The following is a 17,481-nucleotide window of genomic DNA, read 5'->3' as shown; positions in this document are numbered from 1 at the left end:
ATGTGAGTTATCAAAGTGGAAAACAATTGTTTCTCAAAAGTTCATTAAATGCCTTGTAAAAGATAGATAACAGCACCTGCAGTGTCCAAATTCCTTTGGGACCTCTAAAATCAGGTATACCACAAGAAGTTGATATTCCTGCACCAGTAAATACCACTAGATGCTTACTCTGCAAGTAAAAACAAAGATAATTAAAAGAGGCTAATTGCCGAATAAATATCATTTATAGGACAACCTGGCAGAGCTTTTGCAAATACAAACCTTCTGTATCATCTTAGCAAGTTGCTCAATCTGCCATCCGAAAAAAAGCAAAGTTAAACTAAGCAAATCAAGCAAACATATATGCAACCTTGTCGTTTCATAAATATGCATGTTTTTATTCAAAATATATATATATATATTTATGTGCATGCCAATGTGTTGACACATCTATAACCAAGCATGCACAAGAGAGCACAGCCACATATTTAAAAATGAATGAACTTGATTATATTGAACTGAAGACTTGAACTGAAGATTCAATTAAGATGTTTGTTTTATTATTAACTTGTAAAATTGTTCCAATGTACAGTCTAATCAGATGTGATGTAAATTGTGATCAGATCATCAACAGTCACCTTATAGTTGCAATGAGAAAGAATGATATTTAGGATGCAACCTTCCTAAGTTTTCAGAAATTTTCGTTTGTCAAAAGCAGATAAAAAAGGGAAATGAAATTTTAAAATCCAACATTCTACAGGTCATACAAGTTGCTACCGTTTAACCGAGCTCTCTACCAAAAGAAAACAGAGAAAGAGAGAAAATATTCACTCAACTTCAACTTATAGCCTACACCCAACATACAAGTTTCACCATTCAACTCAGCTTTCTGCAAACTAAGATCACATATTCAATCAACTTCAACTTACAGTCTTGACCCAGATGCACATCAAAACCTGAGGCTAGTACATTTCTGGACTAACTTTTGTGACCAGACTTTTCTCTTGTATGGACCTTACAAATTCTAGTATCAAGATTCTACATGAAATAAAACCTTTCAACAATTAATTCCAAAGGATGATCCACAGTTAGTGTCTATTAGTAACAGCAAGAAAAAACCAAGGAAAACATAATACTGATCACCATTGTTATGATGCATAAAATTCAATGTCAAATCTCAAGCAAACCATACTACGCATTTGTAGCAGAGAATAACACTGCTCTACATTTTGTGTTGCAATTCAATCCGAAGCAAGTTAATCATAGATTAAGCTATACCCGGTCAAAACTTAACGCCATTGATAATCCTTCAGCTATAAATTTAAGGCACCCTAAACAACTGCCTCAGGACGTAAACATTACATTGCTTCTGCTACCATACACATTGACAGTCAGAATCAACTAAAGTAACAAGAATTCCCACTTTAGCATTACAATCTAGACATAAAAAGAACAAAACGACTCGTAAAATCCAGCTTAATCATAAATTAAAAGACCCAAATGGAACTCAATCCCACCATTCATTCCAGGCCAATACCCATCAACAAAGACTCTGTACAACACACCAAACAAAGCTCAATACCAAACCACAGCTCCATTGCAAAATGCTCTAACGAAAATAAGACCAACAAAACCTAAAATAAAGCAGTCATGAGTATCAAAAAGAAAGCATACCATAAGATCACCAAAGCAATCAACTACGAAATGCAACGTGCAGAAACTAAAAAGCCAAAACAAACAAGAACCCCACGAGGAGAAATGATAAGAGAAAGAAGAACAATAAAAAATGAAGAGGGAGAGAAGCCCCACTTTGTCTTGCAAAACGTGAGGTGGGTCGAAGAATTCTGCCATCCCAACTTTGCCGACATCCTCTATGTACGATAGCTTCTCTGCGTAACCAAGAGACATGGCGCTCTGTTTTCTGTGTCTATCTCTCTCTTCAGCTGGCTCTTTATACTCTCTCTCTCTCTCTCTCTCTCTCTCTCTCTCTCTCTCTCTCTCTCTCTCTCTCTCTCTCTCTCTGTGTCTGGAAAAGTTGATCAGAAGAAGAAAAAGAGAGTTATGGGAGCCTTTTGATTTTCCCTCTGTTTCTTTCTTCTTCTCTTCTCTTCTCTGTTGCTGCTTTAAAAGCATTTACGGCCCGTTTGCTTCTTTTAAGGAGACCCCCGTCTCTCCTGGCACCCACTCACCTGCATATATGGAAGCCATTTCTGTCTATTCAAATTTAATTTTTACCACATTATTATTATTATTATTTCATAACTAATTTAGAGATTTTAAGCAAGATTATTCCTTCTTCTCTTTCTTTAGCAAAAATTAATATACCATTAATTACTTTATATATATATTTATACTAATATAATTTTTAAAAAAAATTAATTTGATTCAAAATTATAATTTCTTATTAAAAAAATATATCAATCCTTCAGTGAAATACTTAATATAAATTTCAGTTTTAGATTAAAGTTTTTACAGATAATGTTTTCGTGTATGTTCTACTATATATGATTTATTTTTAAATAAATCAAATAAAAATTAATTACATTTGCATAAAAGTTGGTTCAAATATATGATAATAATAATTGCTAAATTGAACAACATGATAATTTCATTTCAAATTTTGATTTAATTTTTTATGGGTTTATGATTATGAATTGGTAATTATAATTTTAGAAATTTTTAATTAAAAAATTCTATTTTATAATTGTTGATTAATAATTTCTATTTCTTCTTTATTTATAACAATAGTAATAATAAATCATATAAATACCAATTACATATATTGTTTTTTAATTCATGAATTATTTCTTAAAATAATGGGAAAGTATTTGATATTTTTATTTATTAATTAATTAATCATTATCTTATTCAAACCTGATTTTAATTTATTAATTTAATTAATTAATTCTCAGTCAACATAATCAATTTTTCTTCATGTAAAATTTGACTTGAATTTTAATTGTTTTATTACCAGTATATTTACCATTATAATTTTTTTAGTATCTTTTTTTCCATCTATATAATTAAAAAAATATATTTTATTCTATTTATAAAATATAATTTTATTTACATACACTTAAAAGTGCATATTTTTCTTTTTTTTTTAATGAAAAAAATACATTTAAATAATAAAATATTTTAATAAAATAAAATTTGGAGATTACAATGATAACTAAACAAGGGGGCAGCTACCAAAAAGGTAATTAGTGTGGTTGAAATCGTACGGATTATGGTAAAATTGGGGTCCAATATTGCTTTTTGTTTACAAATTCTAGTAGTTCACACAATGCTATAATTGGATATATATATATATATATATATGTACATATATGATTTTAGCTTGCAATTGTTAGGTAGGAACATCCATGTGATTTGTCAAGTTTACCACCATTATGTTACCCATGACCCATGTTACATCTTTTTGCATAAATATGATATGCATGAATATAATATATCTAAAATTGACCCTCAAAAAAATTAAATTCATCCAAAAATTTTATAAGACATTCAAATTAGTCTCTTTTTAAATAGTATATTCAATCAAACATAAAAGTTTAGATTAAATTTAAATAAACTTTAAAATCGAACGGTTCAATAATAATTTTGATTAAAGTAAATTACAAACATTATCATATTTTATGACAATTATTACATTTTTCGTCTTATATGTAAAAATTTTACGTCTATCAATTTTATATAAGTTAATTACGATTACTATCAATAAATTTATAAAAAAATATATAAATTATTATATTTTTATATGTTATGATGTGTAAAAAAAAATAAAATGAATTAATTAATGATATTTGAATAGGCTCGTGACCTATCTCTATTGAAATTATATATTTATAATATATATATTATATATTATATATAACATATACATTCTGTTTCATGAGGTATCTACCCCTACATATGTAAAACTACATAATATGTTTTAACAAACAAAGAAATCTGAATCAAAGTGTTGTACAATTCTGTTTTACTTCTGCTTTACAAATAGTAATTCTATAACCTGTAAACATAGCTAAAAAATCATTCATCAGCAACAGCTATTAAGTCCGCAGACATTCTGAGTCAAGGTCAGGTTCTGGGAGCTCTTGATTTTATTCATGTTTAACTGCCTCTGTAACATAATAAGAGGATGAACCACAGAGCCCAATAAGAACCTGTTATTCTCTCCATTTCCTGCTCATATTCACAGTAACCCCCCCCCCCCCCCCCCCTTTTTTCTTTCTTCTCTCCCTGTCGTCTACCCAGGTAATTATAACAGTATCTATGGTGTTCCACACTGGAGTTTTCATTTCTGTTTTTCTTTTTTTTTTTTTTGTTCTTTTTCTTTCCAACCTCCACAGCAACCTTCACTTCACTTCACCCATAATTTTTATTTTGTTTCCAGCCTCCACAACAACATAACAGGCCCAGTCTGTGTTGAATTATTTGTTTCTTTATCACCCTCCTTTAACTCTCCCTGTTATTTCATCCTACAGCCACTCAACGACTCAACAAAGTACGGGTTCACTCATATATTCCTCCTATTTCCAGTCATACCATTTTCTATTTTGTTTACTCCCTTACCCCAGATCTGTGAATCTGATCTAGTCGGTTATGGGGATTCACTATATTTTGTTTTCTTTACTTCCTCTAGATTCTGATTTATTCATTCTGACACCCTCTTCAAACTCAACCACCAGAGCTACAATTCTCACCACCCTTGCCTCTCTCATTTAACTCTATGTTATTCCCTGATCCTCAATGAGGACAATTATCTAACTCCCTATAATCTTAATTTTCTGCAGTTATTGCCCATTCAGATCTTTTTTTTCTTTTTCTCTCTTTTTTTTTTTGTTTTCCTCCTCTTTTACTTGTCTCTCTCACTCCGCCGATTCTTACACGCTACTCTTCCGAAGTCTTCGTACCAGTGTATCATATTCGTCTCACCGAGCCCCAATTCATTCCAAACTATGCCATCCAACACTTTTTATTTTCACAAATCCAGGATGCAGAGCCCGTGTTCAACCAATTCTTGCCCATTCCGGCAACATTACATAGCCACAATATACACACAAGGCTAACAGAGAAACAGACACTGTAATCATCATATTACACGCAGTTATACGCGCACACACCACAAACAGGTCGCCACAGCACACGCACCAAAATCTGTTACACCGTCGACTCATGTTACACAATGACTCAATCACACGGCCTCATGACCGGCCACTCGCAACACATTTTCGCATAACACAAGCAACACCCTAGTTATATTATGGCTAGTATGCATAATTACCCTTTAATAGCTATGATTTTTCTTTAAATCTCTTCCAGATCTATAATTACCGCCATCTTCCCACTGTTTTATTTACATCTCCCCATGGTATTCCCGATCTCATTATATTTTTAATATCCGAATCCGAAAATCGACCCGAAATAATTTTTTTCTTTATAAAAATTATATAAATAATTAATAAAATTTGATTAAAATCTAATTTTATTAAATTTTGAGAAAAAAATGAATTAGTAACGAAATTGAAAATAATTTAAAAAAAAATGACAAAATTTTGAATCAGGGTAAATGTTTTTGAAAGAAAAATTAAAAATAGGGAACTAAATCGTAAAAAGATAAAATTTGATCACGTGGGACCGCCCAGTCAGCAACTCAAGCGAACCAGAGCATGTTGCGTGGTAGGTAGGCTTATATCGGCTCCACGTGAGCGAACCGCGTGCCAAGGCGATCTGACGGTCCAAATCGCATCCTGCGCACACGAGCGACCCAGATGCATTCTCTCTTTAGACGCAATCAGACGGACGAGATTGATTGCAATGGATGGTCCAGATTCGTCCACGTAATCAACCTAAACGAAAAATTATCTAATGGTCCTCCTCGCTCCACGTGTCCCCGAACGGACGACCTAGATCGACACGATATGGGTATTTAAACATCGCATCGCATGAGAATCTAACCCTAGCCGCCCAGCCCTCGCCAGAGAAGAAGAATCAGATGCTAAAGAAGGAGGTCAATCCCTGGCTGCCGCTGCACCAGAGCCACCATTAACTGCCAAAAAAGGTAAAAAAAATTTCCTCCGCGCTCGAAATTCAATTCCAAGCCTCCCTATGGTCATATTGGAGCAAAAGAGACGACGGGTGAGTTAGAAACTACGGACAAAACCCGACGAAGCCGCCGCGATCAAAACTATAAACCTTCTCCGATGACCCCCTTTTGTGGCCCGTTTCACATAATTTTTTGACCATTGTATTCATCGTTCTTTTCTATGCATGTTAGCCAAAGAAGAAACATCAGCTGCGAAGGAGAACCGGCAGAGCCACCGCACCCGGAGACCCCCCCGCTGGTAGGTTTGACTTTTTTTTTTATTTTCTAACCAACTGAAGCCTCCTAATGTATTTTTTCGCAAGGATACGTGTAAAACTGACCAAAATCGGCCAGATCGAGGCGAATAGTCATCTTGGGCAGCGGAGCCAATGCTAGAGTACGGTGGCGCTGCTGTGCCAAAATCCTAAAATTGGTCGGAAAGAGTTTTCAACACCGATTTTGAGTTTTTTATGATATTTTTAGGCATGTGATGAGTATTTTAATTTTTGTAGCGAAAATTCAGGAAACTTGAGACCCATTAGAAGATGTAGTAGATAGTATGATGTTTCAAAATACTGATCCGGGTAAGAATCCCTTATCTTATTCCCTGTTATGGTAAATTGAGACTTAATAATCAATAATGCTGTGTTTTGTGAAAAATTTAAAAAAATCCTAAAAATAATTACAGGTCACTAGTGGAGCCAGAATCAGTCAGTTTATATTTACCCTAATTTGTCTGTGTTGCCTGTTCTTTTTCCTATGCTACCTAAATTAATTATTTTTCCGCCATGTGCTTTAATTATTGCTTTTAATTATTTTTTCATTTATTAACTGTCTAGTCATTATTTTTTTGATCCGATTAACTGATTGAAAATAAAGGTTCTTAGTACATTTTTTGGTTATTAAGATATAAAATTGTATTGTTTGCATAAATATCGTTTAATTAATCTGTGAATATGATATAAGATATTGATATGTGTTGGGTGGTTGTTTTGTTGATGGAAATTTTTATGTAAAAGGCTTACTAGGTATCCTGGGAAAGGGTGGACAAGCCCGGTATATAAAGAACCCTACCGCGAACGTTATCTCAGTCGGACGTGGCTAAAAAGTCTCATACCAGAACGGTTTGGAAGATATAATTCATCCTCATACTGGACGGGGAATCGAGGCGATGGAATGTTTGGTGCTCATTACCGGACGGAGTATAGGGACGACCGGTTAATTGATAAATTTGGGTATTGGGTGCACGCATAAGAGGACATCCATATGGACCTCCAAGGGTACCAATAAGCAAGTAAAAAAAAAAAGAAAAATTGTCGTTTCTTGTCCACTTATGCATGAAATTGAAAAGATAGGTTGATTTTTGAAAAAATTATAACGGTAAGTATAAAATAAATGATTTTCTTCATTATAAATGAATTTACTTAAATTAAGGGCTCCGTTAGTTATTTTTATATATTTATCAATTTTCGATTTTCCGTATTAGTTATTAGTATGATATTCTTATTAGTCTAGTATAGCTCACTCTTCTATTAAATATTTTATATTAAGATGTCCAAGATCCAGATCCCGATCAGTAAGAATGTAGCGCCCGTACCGAAAAAAAAAAAAAAAAAAAAAAAAAAAAAAAAAAAAAAAAAACCCACGTGGCAAAACCACGTCGTTCCAAAAAGGGCCACGTTGGCGATCCGCGTGGGCGCGATCGGACGGTCCAGATCAAGCGTGCGATCGGACGGCCCATATTTAAACGCACGGACAGCCCAGATTTAATAAAAAACGGACGGCCCAGATTAAAACAAAATGGACGGCTGAGATCAAAAGGCAAGGGGTTATAAATAGAACCCCAACACCAGACCACAAACCCTAGCCGCCTGCCGCTCGCCGGAGAAGACGAACCAGAAGTCGGCCGCCGCCACCCGCCGCCGCACCGGAGGAACTTCCGACCGCCGATCGAGGTAAATTTCATACCCCCGACTCGTTTTTCCACGCTGATTCCTCCTGTGGTCAAATCGAAGTCAAAATCCCGGCCAAACGGCCGGAATGCACGGCCGAAGCCCAGCGGCGCCGCCACGCCCTTCTTGGTTTTTGCCTCCGATGAGGCCCTTCCCGGCCTCCGTTTGATGCAAATTTTATATCACCGTGATCACCACTCTTTTCTCTACAGGTTGACTGGAGCCGAATCACCAAAACACGAACCTCACCGGAGAGCCGCCGCACTCGAGAGCGCCACCGCCGGTAAGCTCCGTTTTTCCGTAATTTTTTGGCCCCACGAGGGCCCTAGGGTTGTTTTCTCGCAGGGACCGATGCGAGTGTGGCCGAAAACGGCCGAAAACAGCCAACCCGAGGCGAATCGCCGCCGTGCCGGAGTTGCGATTTGGGCCGAAATGGGCCCTGGGCCTAATTTGGGATTTTTTTGGAACACGTGCAGGTACCAGTAGTGCGTTTCAGTTCCCCGAGGAAAATTCAGGGAAAATTAGGGACAGCCTGTAGGCGCACTGTGAAGCCGTGTTCGGACCCCGAAATGAGTAAGGACCCCTCACCCTATTTCCTATCACGGTTTTAAAGTTCAATAAATGATAAAACGGTATTTCATGAATCAACGAATGTGTGAAATTTCTTAAGGTCGCTAATGGAGCCCGAGTCTAGTGTGTTTGTCGGTTAACTGTTATTTAGCCTGTTTTACAGTTTTAAATGCAGCATAAGGTTCGATGTTTTCATTTTATGGTTTCATGTGCATATTTTACTGTTTTATTGATTATGGATTGAATGACCGGGATATTGATGCTGTATGTTGTCTGTTTGGCATAAATTATCATTTTGCTTGTTTGTATGTGATTGATAATGCTGACTGAGGGAAAAGGAGAATGAAAGATTATGTAAATAGAAATTGTATGCTGTGGTCAGCCTGACTAGATATCCTGGGAGATGGTGGACGGACCGGGTCCGTAGGGAACCCTACCGGGATTGTGGTCTCCCATACCGGACAGGGTATGGAGATCTTGTGTGTTTTGGCGCCCATACCGGACGGGGTATGGGGACGGCCCGTTTCACCCTCATACCGGACGGGGTAATGAGGTCTATGGTTTGGCGCCCATACCGGACGGGGTATGGGGACGACCCGTTTCACCCTTATACCGGACGGGGTAATGAGGTCTATGGTTTGGCGCCCATACCGGACGGGGTATGGGGACGACCCTGGAATGTGATTTCAAGTGTTAAGGGTTAACGGGTAGCGGGACCCCTATGGATCCCCATGGATACTAGTGGGCTGGAAAATGAGGAAAATATGTTGTGTAACGATTGAATTACGAAAAGTTTGATAGGTATTATATTATACAGTTTATATATATGGTTTCATGATGATGATGATGTTATTACTTTCGTATATTGTTTTATAAATTTCACCGCGGTAAGTGAATGGTAGAGGTTTTATTATCGATAAAATGATTTGTTGTAAATTATGCTCCATTGGTCTTTTTTTGTGTTTTCTACCCACCTTTACCTCCGTGACGGTGAGATATCGTGATGTCTTTACTGGGCTAGTGTAGCTCATTCCTTATTTAATCATTTCAGATCAAGAGGACATCGTTCTCGAGCCGCTTCCGCAGGAGGACGACGAAGGGGACGCCTAAGGACTCCATAGTCACATTCGTAGTTTTTACTTTCAAGTTTCTCATTTAGGTAGTTTAATCTTTTATATTTTGTGAGCACGTTTTGGTTTTAGTGTAAGGGATGTTATTCAAATTTTGACTTCGCTTCCGCATTTGATATTTATAATACAAATTCCATTATGAATTACCGGGGCTGTTACAAAGAAGGTTGTGAATAGTTTACCTCCCAGACTTCTTCAAGTGTTAGTAGAGGTTAACCCCTATGACATTTATCTAATTGTTTTAAATCATTTATTTGCTTCTCTTTACGATCCGCTATAGTAGAGATATTCTCTTGCCCTATTGGATATTCTAATTTATTATGTAAAGAATGTAAATCTTAATATTATTATTTGTTTCTGCATTTAAAAATACAAATTCATTTCCTTTAAGTTTTGAGTCTTTACAATATTAGCTTAAATAAACTCCTAGTCTCCTCTACCTTAACTTTGTTTCTTGGTTAGATCTCTAACAAATCCATTTATTCATAGTGATCTCTCCTTCATCACCTTATATTCACTGTATCAGTCCCTCATCCTTCATCTATACCAAACTACTTCAATATGTACATCGCCTCATATTTTCACTCCATAAATTTTATGTATATACAAAATACAACATATAACTCACAACCATTTTTGCTATTATCGACATAGATATTTATTTACATCTATTTTAAAAACCGAGTTTTAAAGAGCAAATCGTCTTACCTCCTTATTCTTGAGAAATGGTGATGATGTAGTCAATGAAATCCTTCCCTGTCGTCTACAGATTAACCCTGGAATGGATGATCCTTTCTTCCTTTACCGATTCCTCACCAGTAGCTCAAGTTTTTCCTCTTCTTTGCACTATAGCTCTGTTTCTGCTCTTCTTAAAGCCACTGGTGAAATGATCCTGGTCGTTGCCCTATTTTGGCAAAATCTGAACCGTCCACATTTGAACTACTACATTAGCACTGTGCGATTCACCCCATCCTTATTACGTGGCATCATCAGAGTCGTCCTTCCTTCCACTACTACCTTTTGACTTTTTTTAAACACTTTTCCGAAACTGATTGGTTCGTTAGAATTTGATTGGTGATTCCCCCATTTTTGTAACATTTACTTTTTTGTCCCTTTTTTCCTTCTATCTAAGCTCCTCCCTTTCATGGTTTGCTGGTCAGTTTTTTTTTTCGTTTGAACTAAAAAGAAAGAAAAAAACTCAATGTATATATATAGTTATACATATATCATTTTATTTATTCTTTAGTCTAGTTTTCAGCAAGTAATGGGATTGAAATTGTCCCTCAGCATCACATTCCACCCTCAAACTAATTGACAATCAGAACGAATAATTCGCACACTGGATGATATATTTAAAGCTTGTGTTATAGACTTCAGAGACCATTGGGATGATCATCTGCCCCTGATAGAGTTCACCTACAATAATAGCTACCAAGTAAGTATCAGCATGATCTCGTATGAGGCATTGTATGGCTGACCCTGTAGGTCACTGATCTATTAGGAAAAGGTAGGTGATAAAAGATTATTTGACCCAGATCTCATAGAGGAAACCACAACCAAGATAGTTAAGATCCGGAAGAACCTCCAAACAGCTTAAAGTAGGTAAAAGAGTTATGCGGACACCTGAAGAAGATATTTAGAATTTGAGAATTGCGATCTGGTGTTTCTTAAGATCACATCCTTCAAGTGTATCAACAGGTTTGGTAAGAGAGAAAAATTAAATTCCCAGGTCATGGGACCATTTGAGATCTTGAACAGGATTAGTACGTCCACCTACAGACTAGCACTACCTCCAAAGTTATCCAGAGTCTATAACGTGTTTCATGTGTCTACGCTACGCAAATACAATCCAGACCCCTTGCATATCCTGTATCACGAGCCACTTTCACTCTAAAATGATCTATCTTATGATGAGGTACCAATAGACATTTTAGACTGGAAGAGCAGAGTACTTCGTAACAGAAAAATTCTATTTGTCAAGGTCTTATGGCAGAACACGCAAGGGAAGAGGCTACTTAAGAGCTAGAATCAGACTTCAGAGTCTAATACCCCAAACTGTTTGACTAGTGAGAGGACGACAAATTTGAGAAACCAAATTTCTTCTTAAGGGAGGTAGTGTTGTAATACCCGGGTCTGAAAATTTGGTATGTGATAATATTTCAATAAATAATAATAATAATAATAATATATAATTTAATCTTATTTTATTTTAATTTTGTGGAATTTTTTAGAAAAATAAGACTAGAGACGAAATTGAAAATAATTCTAAGAAAAATGGGTGAAACTGTGAATAAGTGCGGTGTTTTTGAAATAAAATTTAAAAAACATGAGTAAAATCGCAAAAAAAAAATATGACCACGTGAGATGGTCCCGTCAGTAGCCACGGCGAGTCAGAACGCACTACATGGCAGACACACTGACATCGGCTCCATGCGAGAGGCCAAGCGGGCAATCTGCGTGTCTGGGCGATCCGACAATGCAGATCGCATCTCGCGCGTATGAGTGGCCCAGATGCGTTTCTTCTTTAAAAGCGATCGGATGGATGGGATTGATCGCGATGGATGATCCAGATTTGCACATGCAATCGGCCTAAACAGAAAACGATCGAATAACTCTCCTTGCTTCACGTCGACGCAGAAAAACAACCAAAATAAAAGGGAATAGAGGTATTTAGAACTCTCTTCAGTCAGCCCCAAAAACTGACAACTCTGACTAGAGAAGAAGAAGGAGGGAAGCCAGATGGAAGACCAGCTGCTGGAGGGACGCTTGTCGCCGCCACACTAGATCCACCGTCGATGCCGAAAGATTTAAATTTTTTTCTTCACTTGGAATTGCATTTCGAGCCTCCTCACACTTATATCGGAGTAAAAAGGGCAGCGGGTGAGTCAGAAAATACGGGTGGAGCTCAACTGAGCTGCCGCAGTCACAACCCAAAAACATCTCCGATAACACCCTTTCTGTTTCCCATTTCTCTCGATTTTATGACCATTGCGTTCTTCGTCCTTTTCTGGTGCAGGTTAACCAAAGTAGAACCTCGTCCGTGGAGGAGGAACGGCAGAGCCACCACACCCAAAGACCATCTACCGGTAAGATTTCAGTTTTTTGCCTTTTTCGACCAACCGAGGCATCCTAACTTGATTGTTCGCAGGTTTACGTGCAAAACTTGCTAAAACTAATCAAAAACAACCAGACCAAGGGAAACTGCCATCGTGGGCGACAGAGCAAGCGCCAGAACACAGCGGCGGCACCATGACAAAGCCTTAAAATTAGCTGAAAAAGTTTTAAAATACCTATTTAAACTTTTTGGGGTATTTTTGGATACGTGATGGGTATTTTTAATTTTTGTAGAAAAAATTCAGAAAACTTGAGGACTGCCAAGAGGCTCAGTGAAAAATATAGTATTTCGAACATCAATCTGGGGTAAGAATTTCTTACCATTTTTTCTGTTACCGTAAATTGAAGTTTAATAATCAATAAAACTGTATTTTCTGAAAATTAAAAAATCCTAAAATTAATTACATGTCACTAGTGGAGGCAGAACTGGTCAGTGCATATTTGTCCTAGTTTATTGTTTATTTTCTCATATACTGCCTAAAATGCTTATTGTTATATTGTGTGCTTTAAATTATTTTCTCGATTATTTAGTTTACCTAACTGTGTTGCCTTTATCTGTTGATTTATTTGCAATAAATGTCATAATCACGTTTTCTTGATTTATGTATCGTCTATTTGCATGACTTACTATTGATTTGTAAATATGAGATGTTGACATGTAATTGGTAATCGGTTGATGATGTGGAATACATGTATGAAAGGGTTATCGGATACTTTGGAAAAATGTGTACGGACCCGGTGCATAGAGAAAATCCTACCGTGGACATTATCTCAATCGAGCGAAGCTGAGAAATCTCATACCAGAAGCGGTTGAAAGGTATAATTCACCATCATACCTGACGAGATATTGAGCCAGTTGTATATTTTGGCACCCACTACCTATTAAGGTATGGGGACGGCTAGTAAATCAATAACTTGGATATTGGGCCCATATGTAGGGGGGGCCCCTATGGACCCCCAGAGGTATTGGTACATAGGTAAAGAGGTACGTTGTTATTCTTGCTCATTTAGATATAAAATCAATATCATTCGAGTTATTGTCTTCATAAGTCAATTTTGAAAAATCAAAACGATAAGTATGAAATAAACAGTTTTATGTTAAATGAATTTATCTAAATTAACAGCTTCATTAGCTATTTTATAATTTTTACCGACCTTCGATTTTCTGTATCAGTTATTAGTGTGATATTTTTACTTGTTAGTGTAGCTTATTCCTCCATTTAACTATTTCAGATCAAGAAGATCAAGATCCGTATCTTGAACAGTAAGAGGGTTGCGAGTAAATGTGACCTCCTCGACCCTATCAAAGATGTCAATAGAGGTTAACCTCATAGGATTTTCATCTCGTTTGTTTTAACTATTTATTTTATTATCATGAACTGCAGTAAAATGGACATTCTCCTAACCCTATTTGATATCTTAATTTATTATGTAAGAAATGTAAATCTTTAATTATTATTTGCTTCCGTCATTACAATATTTTTTTTCTTAAGATTTTAGGTTTAACATCTTAATTTACTGTGTAATAAATGTAAACTTTTAATTATTATTTGCTTCCGTCATTACAACATATATTTTTTTCCTTAAGATTTTAAGCCTCTGCAAGTATATTGTGTCAATTATAATGTTTAATATGATTTTATAATTAATTTGAATATATTAGTATTTGAATCACCCAAGACATTTAAAAAGCAAAAGAAGTATTATATATAGTTAAAAATATATTAAATGTATTTAAAAATATTAGTTAATACTAAAACATAACGTTTTAGAATATTTTAATATTAAGTATATTATTAATTAATGTTATTCACTAATAGTAATATATATTTATTTATATTTCTATCACTTTTATGTTCACTCAATTTTTTTATTCAAAGTTAACTAATTTGAGTTTATAATATAAAAAGAATAAACATGTGATATTTTGGTCTTTATAGTGTCAAGGGTATAATTTAGGTATTTTAACTCCATTTAGTAGATTTTGTTAACTTATTTTATAAGTGTATAATTTTCAAACATAGGAGGTACATGTACATCAAAAATTTGTTTGGAATATTTAGTGTAATTTTTAAATATAATATTATCAAAGATTTTGTTAAAACTAAACATATTTTTATTACATAAAATATATTTAAAATATTATAATTTTATTAAATTTTAAATATTTAAAAATAACAATCAAAGAGTAATATTATTCAAATATAATTATTTGGTTCAATAAATTTAATTTGCAATTGAATATCAATTTAAACCGAATTTAATAATCATATCAGACTGTTAATAATGTTTTAGATATAAGAAAATATTAGTTGTCATAATCAATAATCATACTGTTTAATTTTTTATAATAATTATATATATAAATATAATTCATAAACTTATCTCAAGTTTATTTAATATATATGTGGGATCATGATTATAGATGAGATTTTTATTAAAATGGTAATATTAGTGAGATTATAAGTAATTGAAGATTATGTATTTGATATTTATTTTAAGTATTTATGATTTATGAATTACCATTTTACAAAATATATATATCGGAACTAAAATAAGATTGAAACCATAATAAGTTTAATTTAAATTCGTGTATTTTTATTATTTATTTAAATCATTGTGTTAATTCCAACAATTACATGTACATATACGTACATCAATATATAAATTAATTTGAAAAATAAATGAAAGCATTTCTCTACAACCAAGTATAATCTAAACTTCTTATTACAATACCATAATAAGTAAGTAATACATCACCTTATGATCAAATTTTCAAAAATTTAAAGCAATAGAAAATAATCAATATTATATATATATATATATGTATGTATATATGATATCATATCAATTACATATAGAGTAAATAAGTGGGATGGTAACTGCTTTTCTACGTGGAACAATTGACTTAATCATGACATTCAAACATTTTTTATCTTGGTCATTGCCATCATGTGATGGCTTACAATTGTTTGGGCAATGATGATAAATGTCTCGTTGGTTAAAAGTCCTTTCAACTTAAGGAACATGTAGTCTAGTGGTGGGTCAAATCACGGTAGACCAAATTAAAATATATATATATATATGACTAAAATTCAACTCTATGAATGTGGGAGTTCACCAATTTAAAATATATAGTTATAAAAATATGTACCCTTTTATGAGTTTTTAGTTGGGTGGTTCTATTGACATAGTTTTTACAAATATTAGCTTAATTAAAGTATAATGTAAATTATGTTAGAATTAAAAAAAAATCAAATTCATATGAAATTTAATATTAAATCAAAGGAATATCGAATATCAAATGCATTATGTTAATCCCATAATAAATTCTATATGAACCCAATTTTTTTATAATTTTAAATAATGTTTTAATGGAAGTTTTGGATTCTAAATATATATTATTTTAACATTTTAATGTATACATCTTATCTGATTTTTTACATTGTAATCTCTCTCTCTCTCTCTTTTTATTTTTAACAAACCATGTGCTTAAGGCATCAAATATTGATTTTATGTTGATACTGTAATATATGCATCTTATCAGTATATGAGATTATAATAATTTTATTTTTTGTCTTTTGAATAAATTGTTGCTTGTTTTTTGTTTATTAAGTTTTAAAAGTAACAAGCATTTTCTTCTTCATTAAACAAAAGACTGATCAAGTAGATTGATTGGGATAATTCAAAAGTTAAAAAGAGTTTTATAAATACTTTTATTCACATTGATATTGCCCTTGATTAAAGTTAAGCTTTGCAAGTATTAATTTTGTAAATGTCCGAAACTTAAAAAGAAATAGAATCATAAATTGAATGTAGAAGCGAAATAATAGAGTTAGGATTTACATTTTTTACACAATAGTTTAAAATACCAATTAGGATTACGAGAATGTCTATTCTAAAAGAACAAACGAAAATTAAAGAAATAAACGAAAAGTAAATAACATAGCATGTTAGAACGACTTTCACTAACTATTGAAGGGAGTCCGGGTAGTGAATTATTCGCAACCCTTTTGTTGATTGAAATCTAGATTTTGGTCATCTTGATATGAAATAGTTAATGAAATAATGAGTTACACTACCCCAGTAAAAATTTCACACTACTCATCGATACAGAAATTGAAAGTTGGTAAAAAATCATAAAAATAACAAATTGAGCTCTTAAATTAAGTAAATTCACTTATCGTAAATAAAACCATTTATTGCATACTTACCGTTGTGAGATTTTTAAAATCGATCTATAGATAAAATAACTCAAACAACATCATAATCTCATTTTCAAGTGGGTAAGAACAACAACTTTTTTCTTTTTATTTATTTACTAGTATCATTCAGGGTTCATAGGGATGTCCCACTATGCATGAACCAATATATAACTTTGTCAACTAACCGGCTGTCCTCATACCCTGTCTGGTATGAGCACTAAGAATATCACCTCTCGATACCCCGTCCGGTACGAGGGTGAATCGGGTCGTTCTCATACCCCATTCGGTATGAGCGCCAAAAAATACAATCATTAAATACCCCGTATGATATAAGGTAACGTTCACATTAGGGTTCCCTATGTATCCAGTCCGTCTACCATCTCCCAAGATATCTAGTAAGATAACCATTCACTTATTCACTTAACCAAATAATTTTTCGT

General features: G+C 34.1%; 1 protein-coding gene across 3 annotated transcripts in view; it reads right to left on the bottom strand.

Moving 5' to 3' along the window:
• The window catches only part of SRT1 (sirtuin 1), a 39,434-nt gene extending 37,310 nt beyond the window's left edge, over positions 1 to 2,124 (bottom strand). For 2 of the 3 annotated variants that reach the window (XR_015818686.1, XR_015818687.1), the window contains exons 1-3: positions 1,789 to 2,124; positions 262 to 291; positions 77 to 169 (exon numbers count right to left, since the gene is read on the bottom strand). Coding sequence is in view for 1 of the 3 variants with exons in the window: in XM_022050423.2 (XP_021906115.2) it covers positions 77 to 169; positions 262 to 291; positions 1,789 to 2,112 (447 nt within the window). In the remaining 2 variants the exon portion in view is untranslated. The remainder of the gene's footprint in view (positions 1 to 76; positions 170 to 261; positions 292 to 1,788) is intronic. The other variant, XM_022050423.2, reaches the window with a different exon arrangement.
• Between the last annotated feature and the right edge of the window lie 15,357 nt (positions 2,125 to 17,481).

The sequence above is a fragment of the Carica papaya genome, chromosome 4 (assembly GCF_054855325.1).
Source record: "Carica papaya isolate Zhongbai chromosome 4, ASM5485532v1, whole genome shotgun sequence".
Taxonomy (NCBI): Eukaryota; Viridiplantae; Streptophyta; class Magnoliopsida; order Brassicales; family Caricaceae; genus Carica; species Carica papaya.
This window is presented reverse-complemented; position numbering and strand designations above follow the sequence as displayed.